The sequence below is a fragment of the Camelus bactrianus genome, chromosome 10 (genome assembly GCF_048773025.1).
Source record: "Camelus bactrianus isolate YW-2024 breed Bactrian camel chromosome 10, ASM4877302v1, whole genome shotgun sequence".
In the NCBI taxonomy this organism is placed as follows: Eukaryota; Metazoa; Chordata; class Mammalia; order Artiodactyla; family Camelidae; genus Camelus; species Camelus bactrianus.
Genome location: NC_133548.1, coordinates 39,968,762 through 39,995,566, shown reverse-complemented (window position 1 = coordinate 39,995,566; position 26,805 = coordinate 39,968,762). Strand labels below are relative to the sequence as shown.

The 26,805-nt window shown below is 44.3% G+C and overlaps 1 protein-coding gene across 3 annotated transcripts in view; it reads left to right on the top strand.

Moving 5' to 3' along the window:
- Nucleotides 1-26,805, top strand: part of PARVA (parvin alpha) — a 146,644-nt gene that overhangs the window by 62,334 nt on the left and 57,505 nt on the right. The window contains exon 1 of one of the 3 annotated variants that reach the window (XM_045524083.2): nt 10,658-10,832. The exons of the other annotated variants lie outside the window; for them this stretch is intronic. Coding sequence (XP_045380039.1) covers nt 10,805-10,832 — 28 coding nt within the window. The 5' untranslated portion in view covers nt 10,658-10,804. Of the gene's footprint in view, nt 1-10,657; nt 10,833-26,805 lie in introns of those variants that run through there. 3 annotated transcript variants of the gene reach the window in all.

Genomic DNA, 26,805 nt, shown 5'->3' with positions numbered 1-26,805 from the left:
GAGGCCCCGGGGAAGAATCTGCCTCCAAACTCAAGCTTGTTGGCAGTCTTCAGTTCCTTGCAGTGGTAGGACTGAAGTCTCTCTTTCCTTGCTGACTTGGCTGACAGGGACTGCTCTTGGCTCCCAGAGGCCACTCTCAGCTCCTTGCCGTGTGGCCCTCTCCACATCAGCAACAGAGAGCCTCCCACATGCTCTCTGAATTCCTCTCTGCTACCAGCAGGAGAAAACTCTGCTTTTAAAGCACTTATGTGATTAGGTGCATCTCACTGGAATAACCTATTGATTAACTCAGAATCAACTAACTAGTAGCCTTAAATACATCTGCAAAACCCCTTTTGCCTTGTCACCTAACATCATCAGGGCATGATAACTCATCATATTCACAGTCTAGCATTAGGATAAAAAATTTTGAGGAACCATTTTAGGATTCTATCATGGTATTTATTTTTTAAATCTCCTTTAATTAATTAGCATGGGGGCTGGTGGAATGGGGATCTGTTGCTTGCAACTAAAGAGTAATGGCCATAATCCACAGAGATCTAGCCTGGGGGTGGGGGGGTGCAGCTATAAACTTTGTCTTCTTGACCTTTGCTAAATCGTGGCTCTTTATTTTTCCTCTGGAACACAGTTCAGTATATAGAGATGTGAAAGATTAGACCATGTGTCATACTTCAGATGCCAAGAATAATGAAAATAGCCCCTTGCCTCTAAACTCTCTGGTAGAAAACTTTTTTTTTCTTTTTTTTTTAAATGATTTTCCTTGTGGGTCACTCTCCAAGTGAGATCATTGGTGATCCTGAGCCTTTTCCCATGACTTAATTGATGAGGAGAGGACCGTCCAGCTAAATCTCACAGAATACATTGTGGGTAATTGGCTTAAAGCCTGCAGGCTCTTGTTGAAATGAGTGGTTTTGGTTAATCCACACCACGGAGCTGAAGAGCTATTATGTATGTATATTTTTGTCTTGCGGTATTATCAAGAAATTCCGTATAGAAGGGAATAAACTATGGTTTGGGAATGAAAAAAGAATTTTTTTTAAGAAAAATGCAAGACATAAACTCTGTTTCCTGCAGATGTAAATCAGAGCAAGTTTTAAAGCCTTTCGTGACTCAGAGAGAGGTCACCGACCAAATCTGCTGAAGAAGGCAGGATGAAACAAAAACAGCTACATTTTTATGATTTTTTTCCCTTTGCTGCTGGTAGCTCTTCCATTTGCCCGATGTAACACAATTTTCCAGACTAGGAAATCGGAGATAGGGAATTGCTACCCAGTTCACTGCCTAGCTTCAAAAAACGTAGAGTCGTAGTTGAGTGACGAACATAGTAAATTGGGGGGATTTGAGAGAGAAAGCTTGCTTGTGGCAAATTGCCAGCAGGTTAAAGGCTTGTGAGATTATAGAATCAGAGAGGCTCAGAGTTGGAAGGAACCTCACGTCTTGTAGCCTGGTCCAACCCTTCTTTGATGCATGGACTGACTCAGTAGCATGGCGACAGGAGGTGCTCAGCTCTGCTTGATCTTACTCTTTGTAGGGAGTGAGACAGATGAGGAGGCAGCAGCTATGACTGAAGATGAGGAGTCCCAGATCTTGGGTAGATCCCTGGGGGCCTGGCACTTGGGAGCCTCAGTGTCAGTTGGAGATCATGATACCCAGTTAGCAGGATTGTTGCAGAATTAAATAAGCTTTGTAAACCATTAAGCAAATGTAAATGATTATATTAGCGCTATTACTAAGGAGACATTGAGATACCTGGGATGGTGGATGGCCTAAAGAAGCACATGGAGCCCAAGACAGGAATAGAAAATACAGGAAAAGACATTGTGTTTTCAAGGCCAGTGAATCTCACACTAGGAGCTTGAGGCTGCTTTAAAAAGGGAGGAGGGGTCAGCAACTGTGCAGGTCAGAAGCCTCAGGCCCAAGACAGGAAGCCCACGCTGCTCAGGTGTGCACAGGTGCCCAGGTTGAGCTCTCGGGAGTGCAGCCCAAGAGCAGAGCTCTTACCAGGCAACCTGAGAAAGACAGATGCCAAGCTTCAGTCTGAAGACCCCAAGGGGAAAGAGCCTGCCCCCCCGAAGCTGCATGAGGGTAGAAGACAGAGGGCCGCCACAGCCCCTTAATGAAATAAGCTGTTTCCATAGCCATTGGGAAACTGTATCCAGGTGTTTCCTGATGCTTGTTGACTTAACTTCTTAAAAGCATCCATCACAAACTATTTCTTCTCTCGGTAACTCTTCTCCCCTCGCAAATGTAGGATTCCGAGATAGAAAGCTGAACTCTTGCCCTTTGGCAATAACTGTGTCATGTCCTGATTCATTCTTATTCAACAAGCATTTATGATGCTTGCTCTTGTTCAGCCTTGTTCCAGGCCCAGGGAATCAGATGCAGCCTAGTTGGTGTCCAACAGGAGCACATAGAGCTTAGATGGAAGCAGGTGTGGCATGATTTTTGCCTTCCCTCCTTGTGCCCTCAGCCAACAGTGATTAATATAGTCACAAGTGCTGCTGATTTTTGTCCCTAAGGCCTTGCTTCCAGTCTTGCTTCCTCTCCTGTGCCTTCAGGTTCTAGGTTGAGCCCGGCTTCTCCTCCAAAGCCTTACCAAGTTTTCTCATGCGTGTGGATCACCACTTGCTTGTTGTCTGGGCCCCAAGTTTCCTTTCTCATGATGTCTTTCCTGTTTGCCTCGTCCCCTTCAGTGTGGTTTGACAGTCCTGAGCCTGGCTCTGTGGGTGCTGGTGGAGCTGAACCTAGAGGTCATCACCCCCGGCACTGTGTGGTTTGAAATTCCTGCTCCTTGACTTCTCTCTGCTCATGGTTTCCCCACAGAGTGGGGGGCACGTTAGCGGTGCCCCCAAGTGGCATGGACTTGGCAGCAGTGGAATCCGGGTTGCTAATGGGAACATGCAGTAGGGCCCCAGATAGTGCTGGGGCTAAAAGGTGGGTCAGTAGAAAGGGAAGGCATTGCGAGGTCCTCCAGACAGCACCAGGAGCCAACGTGCGAGGGCTAGGAGGAGAGGGGCCCCCACTAATGAAGGGGTGGGGGACCAGGAGCAGATGCTGAGACGAGACCACCCGGTGCTTGTGATGACTGTCCCGGCTTTTACGTATGATGGCACCAGCCCAGTGCGCCTTAAAGGTATGTAGTCTCTGGCCTTCTAGAGACTTGAAGAAAGAAGCCCTGGCTGTTGCCGCAGAGGTGAACCTTGGGGGCATTCTGTGACCCTAATCTTGGCCTAGCGGAAGAGAAGGCAGCCGGGTTGGATAGAACCAGGACAGGAAATTCAGGATTTCAAGATCGAATGAGCAGCTGGATTGTAGTGCCTGGTGGTCTGTCCTGCAGTCAGTGGGAGGAGCGGAGAGATCCTGTCCTCCAAGGAAGGGGCTGGCACAGTGGTCAGACAGGCTGTGGTCCGGGGAGGGCTCTGCTTCGAGAAGGAGCCTAAACCTTGTGATGGTTTAATTCAGTGATGGGGTCTAGGGAAAACCAGCTGCAGTCACGGGTACTCGTTCACCGAGGCAGCCTGCATACTGGGTATCTCAGTGCAGGTCCCTGCCCCACTCAAACTGGGTAGCTCATGTACAGTTTAATAAAGGGGTTATTTCAGAGAAGTGAGGTAAGTGTACTCCATCTGGGCCTAGTAACCATGGGGAGGTGAGGAGCTGTTACTGCTCCTAGGCCTGAGTGGTTACTGAATTCCTGGGATAGGAAAAATGGTGTGAGGAGGGCCACCCAGCAGACTTTGACCTTTGGGGATGGTGACTCCACAGGCAAGGGAACCAGGAAATAAATAACCCAACCTGGCCTTCCCGGGCCACTACTGCAGTCCCTCCTGGGCGAGGAGAAGGTGGGGAACAGAGAGGTGGATCTGGAGGGGCCAGCAGTAGGCTTTTGCAACGTAACTAATTCTGGATTGTTCCTTCGAGGGGAACTGGTCCTACCAGCATCCTTCGTGTTCTGGTAAGGCTGGGCTCAGGACTCAGGTGAGGTGAACCTCAGGCTAAACATCTCTGTTGCTTCAGGTTGACAGGAGCTGCGAGAAGAGGGTCTGGCACTGTACCTTTAAAATAACAGCTTGCTCCATACATACGGGGACCATATGTCCTCAATTTTCTAGGACAGTCTTAATTTCAAATATTCTGTCCTATTTTGCCCATAAGAATACTGGCACTTGTCAGATCGTATGTTCCAATTTTTGATTTAGAAAATATGGTCACTGTATCGCTATACCACAACAAATGCCAGGCGGTTTAGAGAGCTAATTCTTTTTAATGGTATACTTATCCCAATTGTTGAGAAAAGACGATTTTCTGACTATTGAAGCAATTGAAGAAATTATCAGTGACAAGTTTGATGGGTTCAATTACATTTTTAAAAGTCTTTTTTTTTTTTGGTAGAAAAAAAATCAATAAAACTAAAAGATAGAAAGAGAAGCAAAAGATTAGAGAAGTAGTTACAATAAACGTAACAGCCAAAACTTACCATCTAGACACTTTGGGGAGTTTTATATAAATCTTAAAGGGCACAATCAAGACTTCATTGGACAGATGATCAAAGGATATGAGTACATAATTCACACAAGAGAAACATTCACTGTAAACACATCCCAGGGAGGTAATTTCATATATTCAAGTTAAAATAGCTATGAGTTGCCATATCACCCCTATCTACATTATCAAAAATAAATACAAGCTATAAAGTATAACATGAGCAGGGCTTTGTGGAAACATATTTCACAGAAGGCATTATAAATTATATTTTTTTTCCTTTCCTGGAGAATAGAATGATGATACTTAAAATACATCACAAAATCAATCCTTGACTCTGACTCAACAGTTCCACTTTTGGAAATATATCCCAGGGAAATAACAGTAGGAAAAAAAGTATATACACACACGCACTTGAACGACGTGGGTTCTGACTGCATGGGGCCACTCATACTCAGATTTTTTTCAATAATTGTGTACTGCAACACTACATGATCTGTGCTTGGTTGAATCCATGGATGCAGAATTACAAATACCAAGGACTTACTGTAAAGTTATCCTCAGATTTTTCACCAAGAAGAGGGTGGATGCCCCTAACCCCCGTGTTGTTCAAGGCTCAACTGTATACACACAAACACACACACACACACACACACACACACGTACGCGTATACAGTTCTACCTATGCTGAGACAACCCAATTTACTGGCAATTGTGTGATGACTTAAATATATTCTATTGCCTAGGATAAATATTATATTATTAAAATATCAAATATGTTCACTGTGTAAATTTGAAGGAAGACATATTTTAAAATGTTAAGTGGCGAAAAAGTACAATGAAACTGGCAGTAATGATGTGGTCATGTGAAAGCTAGTTTTGTCCAATTATAAGGATCAGGTAAGAGTCTAAAATGTGTGGTTTAACAGTTTTCTAGGGTAAAGGTGTCTTCTGTGGTTTCTGGTTCATTGCTTCATTATTGCTGGTTTTAGACATTTTAAGTGTAGCCAGGTTTACCATAAAAATAATGAGAAAAGTGAGAACATAGCTCAGACTTCTGTGGGTCTGCAGACTGAGTCTCGGGTTGATGCTGGTTGCTTCTTCACATGGCTCTCTACACAGGATGAATAGCTGTTTCCAAATCAGCGTTGTAGTCCTCTGCTGGCGAACCCTCTGTTCTCTGTCTCTTTTCTCTCCCTCTTGAGTGTGACCCGTGAACGCCTATGCACCTGGATCTAACAGGTGATGAGGTTCTTTCTCTGTGTTACTCAGATCCTCAGACGTGGCTATTTAAACTCAACCATGAAATTGTTTCAGGTCCATCCACGTAAGGATCAGTTTGGTTACCCCCCAACCCCCCTGCAGGAAAAAGCCAGTGCAATCTCTAGTGTATATTTTTGTGGTATTTTAAAGCCTTAAGTGCTAATCTGTTAAAAATAAGGGGTGGGGGGGTAGTTCATTGTGCAAATATGAAACTTACAAACTTACCTCTGGCGGCAGGGACAGAGGGGCCAGAGCACACTGCTGAACACCAAGCCCTGCAGATAGTGTTCGACTCCCTCTGGGAAACCTAGGTCCCACTGGTACCCTGCTCACTGGGATGGTGGCTGCCATAAGGTGTCATTAACTGCTTGTATGCAGACCCCTTGAGAGTGTTTGTGGAAATCCCACATTTCATTTTCTGTGTGACCTCGAGAAAAAGTGCTTGACACCTGAATTTTCGTAGCAGAAAAAAAAATGGCGACGGAGGCTGAGGACAGTTTATGTGAGTGCTCTTGAGTTCAGTCACTGGCCCTGAAAGCAGATGCCATGTATAAAATGAAAATTTATAAAAGGTGAAAAAAAAGGAGAAGGAGAAAGAATAGAAACCCCACAGGGTTCCAGTTTCCTATCAAAAAGACCACTCCTGGTTGTCAGGGAATGAGCCTAAGTTTTGAAGTCAGCAGGACCGCTGTCCCTAACTGATGGTTCGTTGCCTCTCTTCCTCATACAGAAACTGTTAAAGACAGTATCTACCTCTTGGGGTAGTTGTGAGTTAAGATTAAATAATCTTGTAAAGCATCATATAATGAATGTCTGGTACAAAATAAACCTTCAGTAAGTTCTCTTCCCCTTCCCTCACCCAGTAAGGTATCTTGCCTACAGGGGGTACTTGGTATATCATGTTTATACATCCTAATTGAGTCACATGTACAGAGCAGCAGCCTGATTCACCTACCATGCGACAGAGATGACCAAACACAGAGAATATGATTTCTCTTGGTCACACTGGGGCATGACCAGTTATCAACAACAGAAGGGGGAAGGCAGAGAGGGATGGGACTTGGATCTGACTCTTCCTTGGGGATGGGATTGCACTCAGATTACTGGTCCCCATGCTAACAGTAAAGATGGAGTCTGGCCAGCATAGAGTACATCAGTCTCTGATCACCGTCCCAAAAAATCAACAGCAGCAAAGAAGGGTCCACGATGAAATAGGGTGTCCCAATGGGTAGACCAAGCGCAGCAAGTGGGACTTGGGGGGTGATGCTCAGATGTTCAGAAAAGCAGGTGGCAACTTTGGGGCAGTCTGGTGTTTTAGCCCAGACACTGAGCAGGGGCAAGTGGTCAGGGCTCTGGGGTAGGGTACCAGGAAGATTCTTGGACAGGGATTCATCAACAGGGACCAAGGCAGAAGGTCAACCATAAGAACCTGGATATCAGACTGTCTGGTACTGGAATGAAGCACTGTACTGGAGTCAGATGATGATGCTGTTGAGCCCAGGACAGTCTCAGGTCAAGTTGAATCCTGGAAACTGAGGCAAGAGTTGGTCCAAGCCATGGGGATGGGATGGGATGCAGCAACCAGGAGCCCGTGGGGGCCAAACACTGTTCCTCTTGAAAGCGAGCTCACTTGCTACTACTTGGTTAAAATTTGGACTCATCTCCGTAGATGTCAGTGGACATTGCTCCAGGGTTTTCCAAGGGTGACCTAGAAGTTTCCCTTCCCCTGCTCCCCCCTTTTTTTTTTTTTTCTCTTCCCAGCTTATCAAATCAGTGTAACATTTAGCCAAGAAGCTCGGTCAGGATTTTGGTGAGAGGAGGGAACTGCATGTAATGGAAAATTATATTCAGCGTCTTATAGTTGCTTTCATTTGGGTTTAGTCACGATGTTTAATTTGTTTTGCGATTTGAAATCTCACTAAAGTAATTTTTATGTTGAGCTAAAGGGACTTAGATTCAAAATGGTCATGAAGCACACCGTTCATGGCCCCCTCTTGGAAGAGCCTTCGCTGGCTTTCTGTTCAAGGGCTCTTTTCCTCATGACCCTAGGTTCTAGCTCTGCACTGTCTCCCTTCATCTCGGTGCATTATACTTTCTAGCTAGACTGGTGGTTTTTTTATGGGGTGATTTTTCCCTCCCAGGGGACGTTAGGCAATGTCTGGAGACATTCTGGATTGTCGTGACTTGGGGGCGGGTGCTCTTGGCATTCATGGGAAGAGGCCAGGATTCTACAAAATGCCCTACAGTGCAGAGGACAGCCCCCCACAACAAAGACTTGTCCAGTCCAAAACATCAATAGTGTCTCTGTTGAGACACCCTGGACTAGATTGTAAGCATATTATGAGCTGATGTGATGTCTTAAGATTCTGGCAAAATAATAACCACCATTAGCAACTAACATTTATCAAACTCTTACTGTGTGCCAGGCATTGTTCCAAACACTTTCTACATATTAGCTCATTTAATTTCTTTTGTTAGGAACTCTTGTTATCCCATTTTACAGATGGGAGACCTGAAATGTGAGAAAATTAAGTAACTTACCCAAAATCATGCTTCTACTATTGTTAGTGGTAAGGATAGTAATACTGGTAGCAGTAGAATTTCTATTAATTTTTATTAAGCCGAAGGCTTTGTACATATTGACTTATTTCACTTTTGTCAGGACCCCATGGAATAGATGTCTTATATTACCCATTTCAGATGTGCAGAAACTAGGTCTTGGTGGAACCTGCCTTGTATTTATGAATGTGTGTATTTTAAAAATTTGTGTCCATCTCCCCCACTGCACTGTAATCCTAAGAATGCAAGGACCTTAGTGCTCTCTCACTCCGTGAGTGACCCCACTATTCAGCTCCAGGTCTGGCAATAGCGCACACTCAGAAAGTGATGAAGGGACGGGGGAATGAAGTGGCAGCGTGCTCGATGCCCATAGATGGCCCTGTTGAGACCCAGCTGTGGCTTGGCAGTTGTGCCATGTTTTCTCTGCCCTGGAGCTTTCCTGTCACTCTTTCCCTCCACTGGACCTCGGTGCTTCCCCTTGAAAGGATGTGGTCCTTATCACCATACAGAGTCCAAAAAGTGATGGGACAGGCTGAGAGTGTCTGCTGTCTGGCCTCTCCTGGGCTTTGTCAAAAACAAGCAGGAGTGTCTGATTGTTTACAGGAGCTCAAAAATCATGACCATGTTAACCTCAGGTTTTCAGGCACCTTTGGAAGTTTTTACAACCTGCTCACAGAGGAGGGGTGGACTTTCTTGTGCCTGGATGCTCATGTCCCTGCCTAATGAAATTTGATGACACATGACGCTAGGTAGAGATACTTTTTTTCTTTCTGATATCTGGACATTTTCAGAACTTGGATAATTTTATCCTATTTACATCAAACATGCAGGTAACTCTAGACTTTTATATCTGTATTATTTCTGGAGAGGTATAATATGATTATGAATGACAGTAATTGGCATTACATGCTTTAATTAAATTTCCTTTGCTGTGAATCAAAACCTTTTAGTCTAGCCCTGCAGTGCTATTTCTGGACTTCTCTTTTACATACTCTGCGTTAGGCAGCAGGTAGAACATAAACTCACTTTTACGAGTTCAGCATCCCACAGATTAAATGAGATAATGCATGCAAGGTCGACTTAATGCCAGCCACATAATTATTAATTTAAAAAAAGTTAGTTGAATTTGCATACTTTGTGCCTTTTAGGTGTTAGCTATTTGAAGAATATAGTGCTTCTTGAGAGTCCTAAAGCTAATATTTATGAAAAGGCTCTGCTTTCAGTGGTAGCCCTTTCCAGGGGTCTGATGCTCCCGAGTTTTTGAGCACCCTTGGGCAGCTCAGTAGCACTGTCTCCCAGCACAGTCCACACCTTGGTCTTTGGAGTCCGATGGAGCAGGAAGTAGGAATCCCCTGCTTAATTGACCTGGTGCCTCCTTCCAGCCCAGAGATATTCCCTAGGACTGCCTCTCAGTGAGACCATCTTATCTTTGTCCCCTTGCTTAGTCTCACCCCACCACTGGGGCAGGATGATTTGGGCTCAGGGTCCTGGAAGACTGACCACAGCAGTAGGCATTTCTGCCCAGTGCCCCACGACCTGGCATCTTGGGAACCAGTCCTGAGTCCCTGCAGGAGTACTCCACCAGGGTGCGGATGAGATGGTCCCAGCATCTGAGTCCACTGAGCCAGTGCCAGTGCTGGGTCCCCTCCCTGCTACATCTGCGCATGAAACAGGTACACAGTACCAGGGCCTGCCCCCACATCTCCCACCAGGGCTTTGCTTTAAACCAACCAGCCAATAAACTGAGTGGGCCACTGTGACAAATATTCCAATACAAGAAAGTTTTCTTCTTGGCCTTAACACGCACCTAAAATGATAAGTTCATGGCTGGAAATGTGTATGTAGATCCCTTCCTATCTTCATTACCTCACTACATGCAGGTTTAGGTTATCTTTCCTGAAAGGATGGGTTCCCCCACCACAACTGACAGGAGGCTTGAGGGCACAGCATGGCCCTCATGCTGTATCCAGGGCTTCTTGGGGTCACCCAGCTGTACCCACACCTTGCCTTTGCTGAAGGAGATGCTTATGACCTTGACTCTGTAGGCAGACTAAGAAATTTCAGGACTCCCCCCAGATGAGACCCACTTCTCTGTGGCCCTAACATCGACCCCTTGAAAATACCCAGCCCAGCCTCCACCACTGCTTAACTCTGGCAGTTAAGTTGAATTGTATACCCAGACTGAGCAGAAACAAGCAGGCATTCCAGATTTCCAGTTGCCAAGAGGCGAGCGGCAGAATCCTGTTTGCTTTGCAGCAGGTCTGGGAGTCTCATGTGGCATCATATTAAATTATATAGGCAGCCACTTGTTCAACTGATGCACCGAGCTGAGAGTTGTGTTGAGCAGGCAGCCTTCTCCTCGGGAAACAGTGGAAAAGATTCTCTATCTCTACAGACCTCCAGACCTCTGAAAATTAGCCTGAAAGCAGAGGGGTGTGGGCCACCACAGGGAGAGCTCACCTCTGGGCAGAAGATATGATTGTGGCTGAAATCCTAGACCATGGGCTGTGGGGCACTTTGCCCTAAAGGTGGGTCAGAGCCTGGATGAAGCTGGACATGCTATGGGGGGGGGTTCTCTTTTGGGGGTGCCCTGGTCAGCTGCTGGTGCATCTCCCGTGTTTGGGCTTCTGAGATGGTAGGTGCCTCCTCTTCTTGCCTCTGAAGGTGTTTTGTGTCATCCTGACCTGTATTAGTCTAGCTCTTGTTAGAGATCGCTCTGGAGGGGAGGGATGGAGTGTGTGTGTGTGTGTGTGTGTGTGTGTGTGTGTGTGTGTGTGTGTAGGATGTTTCAGGGTAAGGGGGGATGAGGGTGAACACAGAAATAAAGGAGTGAAGGACTTACGAAAGAAAAGATCTACCTAATTTTACTGCTCGCTGTCCTCTGCCCCTACCTAATGGTAAATCTAAGCGTGCATTCTGAAAGTGTAAAGAGATGCTTTTGGCCTCTGTGAGCTGTTAGCCTGCTAAATGCTTTTCCTGAAACCTAACAGCCAGCTCTGCTCTGTAGCTGGAGCAGAGTGGGTGTAGCAATTCTCATTAGTGACGGGAATATGGACAGGGCAAATAGCTTACTGAGCTCATAATCAGTAATGCCTAAGGGGCCTTTGCAATCCCCCCAAATAGTTTGGAATAAACAGATGAAGACAAGAACTGAAATGGGTTTGATTGATGTACGTGTAAGTTCTTGGCAAGACTTTCCACTCAGTTTTCACCCAGATTAAACATGGCTTGAAAATTCACATATTTGGGTTTATGCCTCCTCATAGATTTTGACAGGTTAAAGGTTACCTCAGTTCAGACTCTTTGATCTGGGTTCTGAAAAGACCACAGTTAATAAAGAAGTAATTTGACACAACATGGTAAAATGACTATAACTCAATAAAAAAAGTTAAAAAAAATAAAATAAAGAAGTAAAATGGGTAGCCGTGAGCAACTCTCAGTCATGTGTGAGCCCGAGGGATGGCCGTGGTGATGAGTCTCCTTGGCTCCCCTGAAGTTGTGTAGGGGGCACCCCGCTCCTCTCTGGGACCCGCCGTGCTTCCATCACAGATTCTCAGCCCATTGATGAATTGCTGGACCGCAGATTCACTCCTTTGCACCCTCTGGCAAAGCATTTGTGTTGAAGTTCCCAACCAGAGAGAACAGCAACTCTGGGGGAAAGGAGGAGACTGAGGGGTCCCGAAGTTACAGCTGACCCAGGGCTGCCCGGAGCAGAGCAGGTGTGTGCCCTTTGGTGGGCTGGGGCAGTGGGCGGAGCAGACGCGGAGGGGAGGAAGGTGCCCAGAGAGACGGTCCCGGGCTGCTGCTGTGAAGCGTTTCATGTTGTTTCACTTACATCTCTGTGGACCAATGGAGCTGAATATTTTCCCCAATATTCACTAGTTATTTATATTTTTTCTTTGTATAAATTGCCACTTAATGTATTTTATTAAACTTCCCTAGGGGCTTTGATAGACTGCTAATGGATTTTTCTAATGAAGTCATTATATATTAAGAATATTAATCTATGCTTGCCATATTAGTTGCATCTTTTGTTTCCAGACTGACCTTATTCTTAGTTGCTTGCCCTGATCTGCCTCCTTGTTTTACAAAACAAGCCTGTGGTTTCCTCCTGCTTCCCATGTTCAGAATCTAGTTCTTAGGTACCATGAAAAAAACAAAACCCAGAACTTCCTACTATAAAAACTCCTAACACAAAAGTAGAAAGAACAGTGTAGTACACCCCGAGTGAACCCATCACCCACTTCAACAGTGATAATCCAGGGCCGGCCTTGTTTCATTTATACCTCCCCTCTGACCCTCTGCCCCTGCTGCAAGATTCTTTTGCCGTAAATCCCAGATATACTATTTCAGTTATAGCTCTCAAAGATAAGGATTTCTTTTTAAAAATACAATTATTACATGTATTTAATAATTCCTTAACATCTTCAGCTGTTGTCTCATAATTTTGTTTCATTTCTTTATTATTTTTACAGTTGGAATCAAGATCAAAATAAGGCCCATGCATTGCAATTGACTGATGTTATGTCAGATCTCTTTCATTCCTTGAAGTCGATTTATTGAAGAACAGAATTCCCACAGTCTAGATTTTGCTCATTGTATCTTGATGGTCTCACTTAACACGTTCCTCCGACCCCCGTATCTCCTGAAAATTGGGAGGGAGATATGGAACTGATGGTGGTATGTCTCTGTGGGGGCGGGGGAGCAGAGACATTGTGTCTGGTTGTCACTGATTTGTCAGGAACCACTGGTGATCATTGCCTAGAAACCTTAATGCATTAGGGGTTTCCAAATGGTTATGTTCTCATTCATTTATTCCATTATCACTTACCAGCTAAAATGCTTTGTAAAGATAAACTTTGCCTCACTAAGTATTTGATCAGCACAGGTACAGTTTGATTTAGAATAGGATAAGCATAAGATATTTCCCCTTTATTTACCAGTTTTCAAAATGAACAGATTTCCTAGCATCCTCCAGAGGTGACTGGAGACGTGTTGAGTTTTGTTTTGTTTTTCTAATATCATTACTAACTCATGGGTTTAACTAGATTTGATGCATTTTAATCCATTGCAGTTATTATCCTCATTGGTGCTCAGCTTTTTCTGGCTTTAGCCAGTAGAAGCATCCAGGATATGATCCTAATCTAGTAGAAATGCTTAACTTACTAGTTTCTAGCAATAAGATGTTCCAAGCTCTTCTTATATATTTTCTTCCTCAGAGCTAGAATCGGCCATTTCTGCAAGGAGTCGGGGTTCCTTTATGGGAAGTGGCATCATTATTTAGAGGCCACAACCCAGGTGCTGTGGGTGTTGAGCACCATTTTTTTCCACCTCTGAAAATCCATCCAAAGCACAGCCACCCATTAAGACCACGACGGCTGTCAGCCCACCGCCGTCACCATCCAGCTTCACCTTGCCTCCAGCCCACCCTGCAGGCTCCATAACACCCACCTTCCTTCTCCAGCCCGCCTGGGCCCTTTGACCACGCCACTTGAGTCCGAGTGTCCCGCATCTTAAAGCATTTCATGGACCTTCTTCTACTTGCTCTTTCACTGTCCTGTCTCTTTTTTTATCGACCCAAGACAAGAGAATAGATCATAATTTCTTAAAGTCGCCTCCAACTTTGTTTTTGAGCTCTGTTGGCTTGCCAGAGTCATTCTTGTTCCGTGAGATCATCTCTGAGCGGTCCCTCTCTCTCCCACGTTACGGGGCACGCACTGGGGAAAGGTGGGGAGGGGTGGGTTAACAAGTACCAAGTGCTCACCAAGGCATGTCCTCCTCCTGTGCTGGGCACTTCATGTCCATTATGTCATCTGAGCTTCGTTACAAAGCTCTGAGCTAAGTATGGTGGTTCCCATCGCAGAGGGGAAGGACACTGAGGTCGGAGGCAGAGCTGGGAGTAGTCTACCTTTCTCCAGAGCCCAGGCCGCTCAGACTGCGTTATCGTGGTGGTACATCCCAGGAGGACTTCTGCTTGGATGGATCCACCAAAGAACCTGTCCCAAGCCCTTCTGCAAACTTGCTGATGTCTGCTTTCCTGACCCTGCAGCAGTTCCCCGTGGCTTTCAGGAGTAAATCCACACTTTGTGCGTTCTGGCTTTTGGCTTCATTCTCTTAACACCTCACAGACTTACGACTTTCCAGCAGTCTTCCCAAAAACGCACCTGTTCTCGTGTCTCCAGCCCTTTTGCATGTCCTGCTCCTTCTTCCCCTAGTGAACTCCTTCCCCTCTTAGGAGCAAACAACACATCTCCTTTGGGAAGCCCTCCCTGATTTCCACTTTCAATGGGCTAAGTGATGCCACTTTGGCTCCCACAGGGGGCTGTGCTGTGCTCTGGGGCTGGGTCTCATTCATCCCTTTGACCCCAAGACCCAGGAAAGTAGCTCAGCAAGGCTGTCGAAGGCATATTTAGACAAGTGAATGCGTGTGGGGTCCCAGCTATCCCACGCTTACTCACATGGGTAAACTGTTACCGTCTTTGAAATAGTCTTTACAGTTTCTTGTGGCCTCTGTTGCTCTCTTCTTCCGTTGTGCATGTTTATTTTTGTCGTAAGTTAAATTGTGCTCTAGGCCTGGAAGACGCAACCAGCTTGAGGCTCGCAATGCATCGCTTTGCATGTAGTCAAGACTTGATAATTATCCGTGGAATTAAATCAAATGGAAGGTTGTACAAAAGGAAGCTACAGTGCAAGTGTCAGGCATGCAGTCAGAATGCCAGACAGATGGTTAAAGCAACTCTGATTTACTACAATTTCTTTTAATAGGTTCTCTGTACAGATTTGCTGTCAACATGGATTGTTGGTTGAAAAGAAAACCAGGGAGGTGCAGTCGCTCTTGTGAGGGACAGTAACCAGCAGTGTTTTGCCACTTCCAGTGTGATGGTCCCGGATTTTTGCTCTGGGACAGGACTTAGTCACGATGCTGAGAAGGCCTAGATGATAAGCAAAAATGCTTCCACCTAAATGCTCAGACCCCCCGTGCTCAGCGCCAACCACCCTGGCCCTCTCTGCTCCCTTTCTTGCTGCCTCCACCTCCTTTTCCTTCTCTTCTTAAAGCCTAGACCCACCTGAGACTACCATCGTGCTCTGACGTAGAAGGCGGAGTTGTTCATCTGGCTGTGGGACTCTGCTAGAAGAGAGTATTGCTCAGGGGCCAGCGTGGCCACACTGTCCATTTATTCAGAAAATAGACATTAAGCAGTCATGGTGTGGCAGGTGCTGGCAGTGCAGGGGCGGGCAAGGCGTCAGGTCTCTTGGAGTGCTCCAAATAGTGGCGGGGACGGGGTCCTTCAAGTATGCACACCAATAGCTAATTACAAATGGTGCTAAGTGAGATGGAGAGGAAAACAGAGATCTGTCCACAGAAGAGTCTGGCCCCACCTTCTCCATGAAGCCCTCCTTGGTTCCTCCTGGCAGTGCAAGCTTGGCCTAGTCTCCCTCATCACCCAGAGCCATGTGCCGGCCCTCAGCCCACTGAGACTCCGGGTGTACATGACTGCCAGCTCCTAGGGCAAGGATTCATTCTTCCCTAGAACAGTGTATGGCATACAGCAGGTGCTCAATCAGCATTTAAGAGAGGGAGGAAGGGAATGAGCACATTTTACAAGACCCATCCATCAGAAGAAGGAATCAAAGACTTTCCTGATCATGATGCTGTGATGAAGAACTAGTTCCAAAATTTTAGCTATGTCCCCAAGAAGAAGGCATCTCTTCTCCAGAAGGGATGTAGAGGATGAGTAATGAACAGAACCCTTCAGCCCAGGGCCTGGCCTGTGTAGGAGCTCAGCGCAGGGTACATCCCTTCCCGTGCACCCTAGAAGTTTCCTCAGGATGGTGGTGTGTTCTGATGGAAGCAACGCCCAGCAGCAGTCCCTGGCATCCTCTCAGAGCAGACCTGAGACGGGTCAGGGGGCAAGGCTGGCATCCTGCTCAGCTCTGAATCTCCAGCACAGGCCCATCACAGTCAGGACTAAGGGAATGTTTATTCTGAATGGCACTGGCCTCGTGTCATAATAACAGCCCATCCATGCTGGTTTGCGTCTTCCTTGGAGAACAAGAGTGTTCCCCTCCTAGATATGTTGCTAAAAATGTATCTTCTTAGCCTTTCACCCAGTCTCCTGGGATTTGTGTCCTGGGGAAAGGGTGGCGGGCCCTGGTCCCAGAATCCCTGGGTGAGCATAGCAGATGCATTTGCCCTGTACATGGTGCCCCCAGCCACCTGTTTCAGCCTGGCAATGGCAGGCAGTGGGTGCACACAGAGAACTCCCACCTTAATCTGGCACCTTCACTTTTCTGTCCCAGGGCTCTAGCTTTGAAGCTCCCTCGGTTGGCACCCAGCGTGGCCTGGAAGCGTGGAGAGGTGGCCGCTGGGGGTCACCTCAGTAATGGGGAGACGTCTCCTGGGGACACTGTCTACAGGTTCTCAGTCCCATGGGGTTGAGGCTCAGTTGCCCACAGTGACTGGCTCAGTAAGGTTGCCCCCTTTGCTGGCTCTTCCTCCATCTCTGAATCACTGTCCTTTTCCTTCACCCCTTTCCCTGGGATTTCTTCTTTCAGATGACTCCAGACTAAGACACTGGGGAAGGGAGATGGTAGAATCTTCTTCTAGGGACCTTTACAGGGAAATCTCCTAAACTTTCTGAACTTTAGCCTCCTCATCCGTGAAAGACAGAGACTAGCCTGTGGCCTGACCCGCACATGGGGCTGTCATCTGGTTCCCCAGAGGCACCACATCCTGCTGCACTTGCTAGTGCCGCTGCCTGAGCGCCCTCCCCCTCCATAGCTGGTGAATGACTCAACCTTCCAGACGCAGCCACCTCCCCCCTGGACTGGAAACCACCTAAATGTCCGACAGTTACGGAATGGTTAAGTCACGTATACGTGTGCCCTCATCTGAGATTGAGAAAGCCAGTTAAAGGGATATTTTTGATGGCATAAGGAAGCACAGTGAGATTATCTGATACTATAAGAGCGAGCTATAGAACTAGGTGTACCCAGTGTACGTGTGTGTGTGTGTCTAAGACGGAAGAGCTGGTAAGAAAATACGACATGTTATCTCTAAGGGTAGAATTATTTTCTCTTGGTTTTTTTATATGTTCGAAGTTCTCTTACATGAGCATGTTTTTCTTTTCTAGCGAGAAATAAATCCACTTGTTATTTAAAACAAACAAAAATGCTGCTCAAATGTCACCTCCTTTTTAATCTGCCCTCACAGAGGCTGAGCCTCCGTAGAGGGATCAGACAACCCGTGGGGATTCACGTACATGAGCTTATTCCCCATGAAACTTCTCTTGGCTTTACGTGGGACTGCAGAAGGGACTGTGTTTCAGACATTTTCATATATTTAAAAAAAAAAGAGCTGTTTCATAAAACTGGGACAACATACAGTGTAGTGTTAAAGATGTGAACTCTGGAGCCAGCTGGCCTGGGATCAAATCTGGATTTTTTCACTTTCGAGCTGTGTGGCTTTGCTCAAGTTACATTACCTCTCTGGGTCTCATTTTCCTCATCTGTAAAATGGAGATAATAATGGTACCTATTCATTGGATTGTTGGGAGGCTTAAATGAGTTACTATATGTTTATAAAAAATGGTGCCACATCAACGTGCCTGGTACAAAGGAAGTACAGGCAAGCGTGTGTTCTCTCACCATCCTCATCATTGTCTGTTCAAGAGAGAGTTTCCACAAGCAGTGCTCCTTCAGGCTAAACCACTGAGTGACCTTCAGACAAGTCCAGAATTAGCCCACCAGTGAACTGATCCAAACAAAACACAACAATGCCCCTTTATTCACTGGCCACACCCCTACCCAGAGCCCTTGTTTCAACAGAGGCCACCACTTGGGAATTCAAGTGGACTAGTACTTGATGTGGCACTTTTTAAGCAGGATTGAGCCACTGAAAAAAAATGACTGGCTTATTCAGGAGTAATAAGGATTTAGACATGAAGGTCAAAAAGCCACAGAGAATGACATAAAGAAACTTGACTCAGGTGACACACAAAGATAAAAGGAAGTGAGGTGCAGAAGCTGCACCAGGTGCCTGGAGCCCCTCTGGCTCTCCCTCTGCATCGCCCATGCTTTCCTCTGCTGCTCCCTCCCGCTTGGAAAGATGCTCTGTTCTCAGTACTTGGTTCAGAAGTGTGGGGAGGACCTTATCATATTACATTGCAGTTTGTGGGCAGGTCTTTGCCCTTCGTCCCCTAACTTAAGCACCATCTGAGCACTGATTGTGTAGCATGTGCCCGGCACTATACTGGTCTCTGACGGCCACCACTGGTAGCTGCCCCACAGGGACATACTGACCCCAGAAGAGAAGTCCTTGTTTGTCATTGTATTCACAGCTCCCGGCCCAGCCCCTGGTACCAGAGATGCCCATGCATGCTTAAGAATGAAGGAGATAAGCAGTGCCAGCTCCACTCTGGCTGTCCTGGGTTGCTTGTTGTACCCACACTTCACGTGTCATCAGCCAATATACCAGATCAATTTTTGTTGGTCTCTCCAAGGTTGTTACAAGTGCTTAGGGTGTACGGATGCCCACAGACATATACTCATGCACAATGGCTTGGTGTTTTCCATGAGAAACTCCCAGGATGGCACAACTCACATCACCTTCTGCTTAAGTGAGAACAGACCTTTAAAGCCAAGAAAATGGCTCTGGTTCTCCATCTAAAGAGATGTGATGTGGCATGGCAAAAGACAGAGAATGGTGACGTATTTGATGATGGACCCCTCTGTGCCTGTGCAGTGTTTTAAATTCCCATGGCTTACTTGAGACCTCCACCAATGTTTTAGTTCAGATAGTTTTGACTGCCCAAAGCTAATCAATGGTGCATCCGTCTTCCTCCGTACATACTTGTAGTTGGAGGGCAGCCGAATCACGTGCTTGGTTGAACAGTGAATTCACATCCAGGGGCTATGTGCTTGGCAGCCTTCCAACTCTGCAGAGACTACAAAATGGACCAAAACAAAGACGCTGGTGGAAACTTTAAGACACAGGACTATAGATCCCCCTGTCAGTGCCAATCACAACACCAGCCTCTAAGTTCCCTTTTTTGGCTGTGCTCCAAGGTCCAGATGTCAGATCCTGGTGACTAAACAGTTGTGTCAAGTAGAGGGGAGTGTGGGGGGACCCTGACTGTCTGTTGAGGCCCTGTGATCTGCTTCCCATACTTACCTGATATTTTACATTATGGCTGCTGAAATAAGTATCCTTTTAGTTAAAAGTAATAAAACTCCTCTGATTTAAGGGCTGGGATGAAGGGGGTTGGGATTTTGCATTTTCTTTTGACAATCTCACATGGAGAAACAATGAACCCGCACATTGTAGGCAAGGATGAGTATTGGGAACAGAACCTGTCCCTTTAACCAAGGAAACTGTTATAGGCAGATTGATAGCCCTCCAAAGATGTCCACATCTCAGTTCCTGGTATCTGTGAATATGTTACCTTGCATGGCAAAGGGAAATAAAGGTTGCAGGTGGAATTTCTGCTGCTCATCAGCTGACTCTAAATTAGGGAGATTGTCCTGGGTTATCCAGGTGCCCCGGTGTAACCATAGGGTACTTTTAAGGATCCTTAAAAGTAGAAGAGGAAGACAGGAGAGGAGGTCAGAGTAATGCAAAGTGAAAGGAATTTGACCTCCAGCCCCTGCAGCCCCATTGCTGACTTTGAAGATGGAGGAAGAGGGCTGCAAGCCAAGGACTGCAGGTGGCCTCTAGAAGCTAGAAAAGGCAAAAAATGGATTCTCCCCCTAGACCCTCCAGAAAGAAACATGGCACTGCCAACACCTTGATTTTAGCCCAGTGAGACCCATGTTGGCCTTCTAACCTGTAGACCCATAAGGATAATAAATCTGTGTTGTTTCAGGCCACCAAGGATATAGCAAAAGACAACTAATACAAAAACCCGCGGTGTAAAGACCCCATGAGGAACCATGGATAGACATATATTCCAGGGCAGTTCCAGAGAAAGCACTAAAAATGCCACTGTACCTTGAGTGATGGTTGTAGTAGTGGGACAGAATCCTCCTTGGGAAAGCAGAAATGACCTTGCCAGGCATCCTTAAGTAATGAGGAAGCTCTGTCTTCTCATCTCAGCTCTGGAAAAAACCAAAAAGCCGTGTAGTTTCTTCCTGGAAGTGGGTTCTCACTTGGGAAAGAGCACAGCTTGCATGGTAGGGCTTTGAAATGGTCTTTATGCTTTGTCTTGTATTCAAATGCTTCTGTAGGGCTCAGCCAATGTTGGCTAAGTTACCACCATCTCCTTGGTGATGGGAAGAAACATGTGTGTCTCTTAAAATCATGGATTTCCCCCCCTCCAGTGAAAGCTTATTTGGCTGGAAAAATAGCAAATTTATGTTGATTTTTTTTAATAGGCAAGTTTATATTTTTAGATTTACAAGAAAAATGCAAGGACAGTACAGAGTTGCCATATTCCTATACCCAGTTTCTCATCCTGTTAACTTCTTACATTAATATGGTAGGTACCTTTGTTACAATTCATGAGCCAGTGTTTATATATTATTAACTGAAGTCCATAGTTCACTCAGATTTCTTCAGGTTTTACCTGATGTCCTTTTTCTGTTCCGGGACATCATGTAGGACACCATATTACACTTGGCCGCCACATCTCCGTGGGCTCCTCTTAGCTGTTACATTTTCTCAGACTTTCCTTGCTTTTAATGACCTTGACGGTTTTGAGTACTAATCAAGGATTTTTTAGGATGCCCCTCTATTGGAATTTGTCTGATGTTTTTCTCAAGATCGGTCTAGGGTTTAGGGGGTTTTGGAAGGAAGAGCAGAGGTAAGTGTTGTTTTCATCACCTCACATCAGCTCCCATGTGATTGATGTTGACCATGCTCACCTGGCTGAGGCAGCTGTTAGTCAGGTTTTTCCACTGTCAAGTTACTCTTTTCCCCCTTCCCATATCTGCTCTTGGGTAGGAAGTCACTATGCACAACCCACATTTAGGGAGTGAGGGGCTGTGTTCTTCCTCCTTGAGGACATGGGATCTACATGAATTATTTGGAATTCTACAAAGGAGAATTTTTTCCTCTCTCGCATTATTCAGTCATTTATATTGGTATAGATTCATGAATAATTTTGTGCTTTGGGTTATAATCCAATACTACTTCATTTATTTTGTGGCTCAAATTTTTCCAGCCGCCTTACTTTCTGCTTGTAGACTCATCTGGTACATTTCCTCTCTGGTCCTAGAATCAGCCATTTTCCCAAGAAGCCCTAGTTGCTTTTATTGGAGAATGGTACTAGCAGCCCAGATCTGGGTAGTAGGTATGTTCATTGCTACCAGAGTCATTTCTTTTAGGCCTTCTCAGCTAACAGGACAAGGAAATATATGTGTATACTCTAATCCATTAAACACACATATCTCTAAATATTTCTGTAGGTAGCAATCTGTATATTAAGATAAACGTGAATTCTTACTGAGGTCTCCAACTCTAATTCATTACCACGTGGATCATCCTAGCCTTTTCCCTTGCTTATCTGTAACCTCCCACTCCAACAATGACAGACCTGGTTTCTACCATCCACCATCCATTTACCCAATTGTTCAATTCTGGTATACATGTATAGCAGTATCAGAATTGTTAACCCATAGCCCTGTGGGGAGTAACTTTATTAACTAGAATACAGTGCTTGTGTGTAGTTCCTCTTACCTTAGGTCTCTCAGACTCCATTCATTCCCAGTGATACTTAGGTCTGCACTGTTCCCCTACCCTCCTTCAGTGAGGTTGTCTCATATGTTTGTATTACAGTTAGATTCTGTTGTCATATCTGCATTCCATCCTTGGGTTTCCAACCTCCTTTTTTTTTTAACTTTTTTTTATTGAGTTATTGTCATTTTACAATGTTGTGTCAAATTCCAGTGTAGAACACAATTTTTCAGTTATACACGAACATACATACATTCATTGTCACATTCTCTTTCGCTGTGAGCCACCACAAGATCCTGTATGTATTTCCCCATGCTACACAGTACAATCTTGCTTATCTATTCTACGTTTTGAAATCCCAGTCCCTTCCCCATCCCCGTCCCCCTGGCAACCACAAGTTTGTATTCTTTGTCTATGAGTCTGTTTCTGTTCTGTAGTTATGGTTTTTTTTTTGTTTTTTTTGTTTTTTTTAGATTCCATATATGAGTGATCTCATGTGGTATTTTTCTTTCTCTTTCTGGCTTACTTCACTTAGAATGACATTCTCCAGGAACATCCATGTTGCTGCAAATGGCATTATGTTGTCAGTTTTTATGGCTGAATAGTATTCCATTGTATAAATATACCACATCTTCTTTATCCGGTCATCTGTTGATGAACATTAAGGCTCTTTCCATGTCTTGGCTATTGTAAATAGTGCTGCTATGAACACTGGGGTGCAGGTATCATTTTGAAGTAGGGTTCCTTCTCGATATATGCCTAGGAGTGGGATTCCTGGGTCCTATGGTAAATCTATTCCTAGCCTTTTGGGGAGTCTCCATAGTGTTTTCCACAGTGGCTGCACCAAACTGCATTCCCACCAGCAGTGTAGGAGGGTTCCCTTTTCTCCACAGCCTCTCCAGCATTTGTCATTTGTGGACTTTTGAATGTTGGCCATTCTGGCTGGGGTGAGATGATACCTCATCATAGTTTTGATTTGCATTTCTCTTGATAATTAGTGATATTGAGCATTTTTTCATGTGCCTATTGATCATTTGTATTTCTTCCTTGGAGAATTGCTTGTTTAGGTCTTCTGCCCAGTTTTGGATTGAGTTGTTTATTTTTTTCTTATTAAGTCGTATGAGCTGCTTATATATTCTGGAGGTCAAGCCTTTGTCTGTTTCATAGTTTGCAAAAATTTTCTCCCGTTCCATAGGTTGTCATTTTGTTTTACTTATGGTTTCCTTTGCTGTGCAGAAGCTTGTAAGTTTAATTAGGTCCCATTTGTTTATTCTTGCTTTTATTTCTATTTCTTGGGTAGACTGCCCTAGGAGAACATTTTTGAGATGATGTCAGATAATGTTTTACCTATATTTTCTTCTAGGAGGTTTATTGTATCTTGTCTTACATTTAAGTCTTTGATCCATTTTGAGTTTATTTTTGTGTATGGTGTAAGGGAGTGTTCTAGCTTCATTGATTTACATGCTGCTGTCCAGTTTTCCCAACACCTTTTGCTGAAGAGACTGTCTTTATTCCATTGTATATTCTTGCCTCCTTTGTCAAAGATTAGTTGACCAAAAGTTTGTGGGTTCATTTCTGGGCTCTCTATTCTGTTCCATTGGTCCATATGTCTGTTTTTGTACCAGTACCATGCTATCTTGATGACTGTAGCTCTGTAGTATTGTCTGAAGTCTGGGAGAGTTATTCCTCCAGCCTCTTTCTTTTTCTTCAGTAATGCTTTGGCAATTCTAGGTCTTTTGTGTTTCCATATAAATTTTACTATGATTTGTTCTAGTTCTGTGAAATATGTCCTGGGTAATTTGATAGGGATTGCATTAAATCTGTAGATTGCCTGGTTTCCAACCTCCTAAATGATTTTTTTAAGTTTGCATACATTAAGGTTTACTACTTGTGCTATAAAGTTTTATGAGTTTGACAAATGCATAAAATCATGTATCCATCATTACAGTATCATACAGAACCAGTCTCATCGTCTTAAAGTTTTTCCATACTTTGCCTGTTCAACCCTTCCCCAAACTCCTGGTAACCACCAATCTTTTTACTGTATCTATAGTTTTAACTTTTCCAAATGTCATATAATTGGAATCATACATAGCATTTTTAGACGAGCCTCTTTGTCTTAGGAATTGTACATTTAAAGTTCTTCCATGTCTCTTCATGGCTTTATTGCTCATTTCTTTTTATCACTGAGTATTTCTTCATATGGATATACCACAATTTGTTTATCTGTCTGCTTATTGAAGGCTATCTTGGTTGCTTTGAGATTTTGGCAAACATGAATAAAGCTGATATAAATATCAGATGCAGGTTTTTATGTGAATATGTTTTCAAATCAACTGGGTAAATACCTAGGCACACGATTGCTGGATTAAATTGTAAGACTTTGTAGGAAACTACCAAACTGTCTTCCAAAAATGGCTGTACCATTGTGCATTCCCACCAACAGTGAATGAGAGTTCCTGGTGCTTCACATCCTTGTCAGCATTTGGTATTGTCAGTTTTTTGGATTTTAGTCATTCTAATAAGTGTGTAGTAGTGTCTCATTGTTTTAATTTGTTATTCCCTAATGACAAATGATGTTGAACACCTTTTCATATGCTTATTTGCCATCATACCTGTTCTTTGGTGCCATGACTGTTTAGATCTCTTGCCCATTTTGTAGCCAGGTTGTTTGTTTTTTTATTGTTCAGTTTTAGAGTTCTTCGTATATTTTGTATACAAGTCTTGTATCAGATATTTATTTTGCAAACATTTTCTCCAAGTCTATGGTTTGTCTTTTCATTCCCTTAATGATATCTTTCACAGAGTAGAATTTAATGAGGTCCAACTTACCAATTTTTCTTTCATAGATTATCCTTTTGGTATATAAAAATTCATTGCCAAACCCAAAATCACATAGATTTTCTCCTGTGTTTTTTTCCTAGAAATTTTATATACAGTGTTTTATGCTTAGTTCTGTGATCATATTGAGTTAAATTTTATGAAAAATGTATGCTCTGTGTCTAGATTAATTTTTTTGCATATGGACAGCCAGTTCTAACACTGCTTGTTGGTAAGACTATCTTTTCTTCATTGAATTGCTTTTGCTCCTTTGTCAAAGGGAGTCTGTTTGTGTCTGTTTCTGGGTTCTCTGTTCTTTTCCATTGATCTATATGTCTGTTCTTTTGCCAGTACCATGCTTTCTTGATTAGCGTAGCTTTATGGTAAGTCTTAAAGTCTAGTAGTGTCAGTCCTCCAACTTTTTTCTTCTTCAATATTGTGTTGGCTACTCTGGGTCTTTGCTTTTCTGTGTAAACTTTAGAATCAGTTTGTTGATATCCAAAAAATAGCTTGCTGTGATTTTGACTGGGATTGCATTGAATCTATAGATGAAGTTGGAAAGAATTGACTTCTTAATATTATGTCTTCCAGTCCATGAACACTGAATCTCTCTCCATTTATCTAGACCTTCTTTGATTTCTTTCATCAGAGTTTTATAATTTTCTGCTTATCAATCCTGTATACATTCTGTTATATTTATATGCAATTATTGCATTTTGGGTGCTACTATAAATGATATTGTATTTTAAATTTCTAATTCTAATCATTCATTGCTGGTATATAGGAAAGCAATCGATCTTTGTATATTAACCTTGTATCCTGCAACCTTATTATAATTGCTTATTAATTCTAAGAGTTTGGGGGGTTTTGTTCTATTTTGGTTTGGTCAATTCTTTGGGATGTTCTACATAGTCAATAATCTTACCTACAAAGATGAGTTCATTTCCTCTTTCCCAATTTGTATGCTTTTTACTTCCTTCTCCTTTATTATTGTACTAGCTAGAATTTTTAGTATGATTTTGAATAGGTGTGATAAGAGGAGACATCTTTGCCTTGTTCCTCATCTTAGGGTATAAGCATCCAGTTTCTCACCTTTAAGTATGATGTTTTTTGTTAGCTATAGTTTTTTGCTGGATGTTCTTTCAGGTTGATGTTTCACATAGAGATAAATTGTTGGGATGTGCTCACCAGACAGTGTCGTTGTCTTTAGCTGCCAATAAGTTCTGTGGGGGCCCTTGAGCCATGAAGAAATTAAGGGAGCTTTAGGAGCTTTCCAGAGGACCAGAAATTAATCACTAGAGTCCTGATAAGGATCTCAAGCAGCCTAGGTATCTCACTGGGACCCTCCTGCACTGAAGGAGGAAGAACATCCTGCTTATTCTCTTGCCCTCCCTCAGTATGTTGTTTGGGTTTTTCCCTCTGTAGGCACAGGGAGCATGGTCCAGGGCGTGCTGGGGAACAAATGGATTTGCAGCCCTTGACTCTCAGGACCCCACCTACTTATTTGCCCCTCTGTCCCTCTCCACAGCTTCCCCTGTGTGCTCCCTACTTTCCCGGTGCTCAGACATAATCAGTCCTCTAACACCTGCCTTGTTTGTCCACATTTTGCTGTTTTTACACAAGATGTGCTTTTTGTGGGGTACCTGTGTCAGATGAAAATTTAAGTTTTTCAAGTCCAGCTCAAATGTCCCCCTCTCTGGGAATCGTTCCCAGCCTTCTCCATCCCAAGTTATCCTTGTTTGACCTGAGTTCCCAGAGCCCTCTGGTTACACTTCCCTCACCCCTGAGTGCAGCTGACCGCCTGTTATGTTTTTATGTGCCTGCCCCTCCCACTACCTGTGAGCAGCTTGAGGCCCAACTCACATCAAATCCCCAAACCCTTATCCCCAGTGCTGGCACAGGGTTTGCTTCAGAGGAGATGCCCAGTAACTGTTTATTGGTTGAATGAGTGAAATTACTGGCCTTGCATAAATGGACCCTTCTGTGCTCTTAGAAATGTCTCTCTGTTC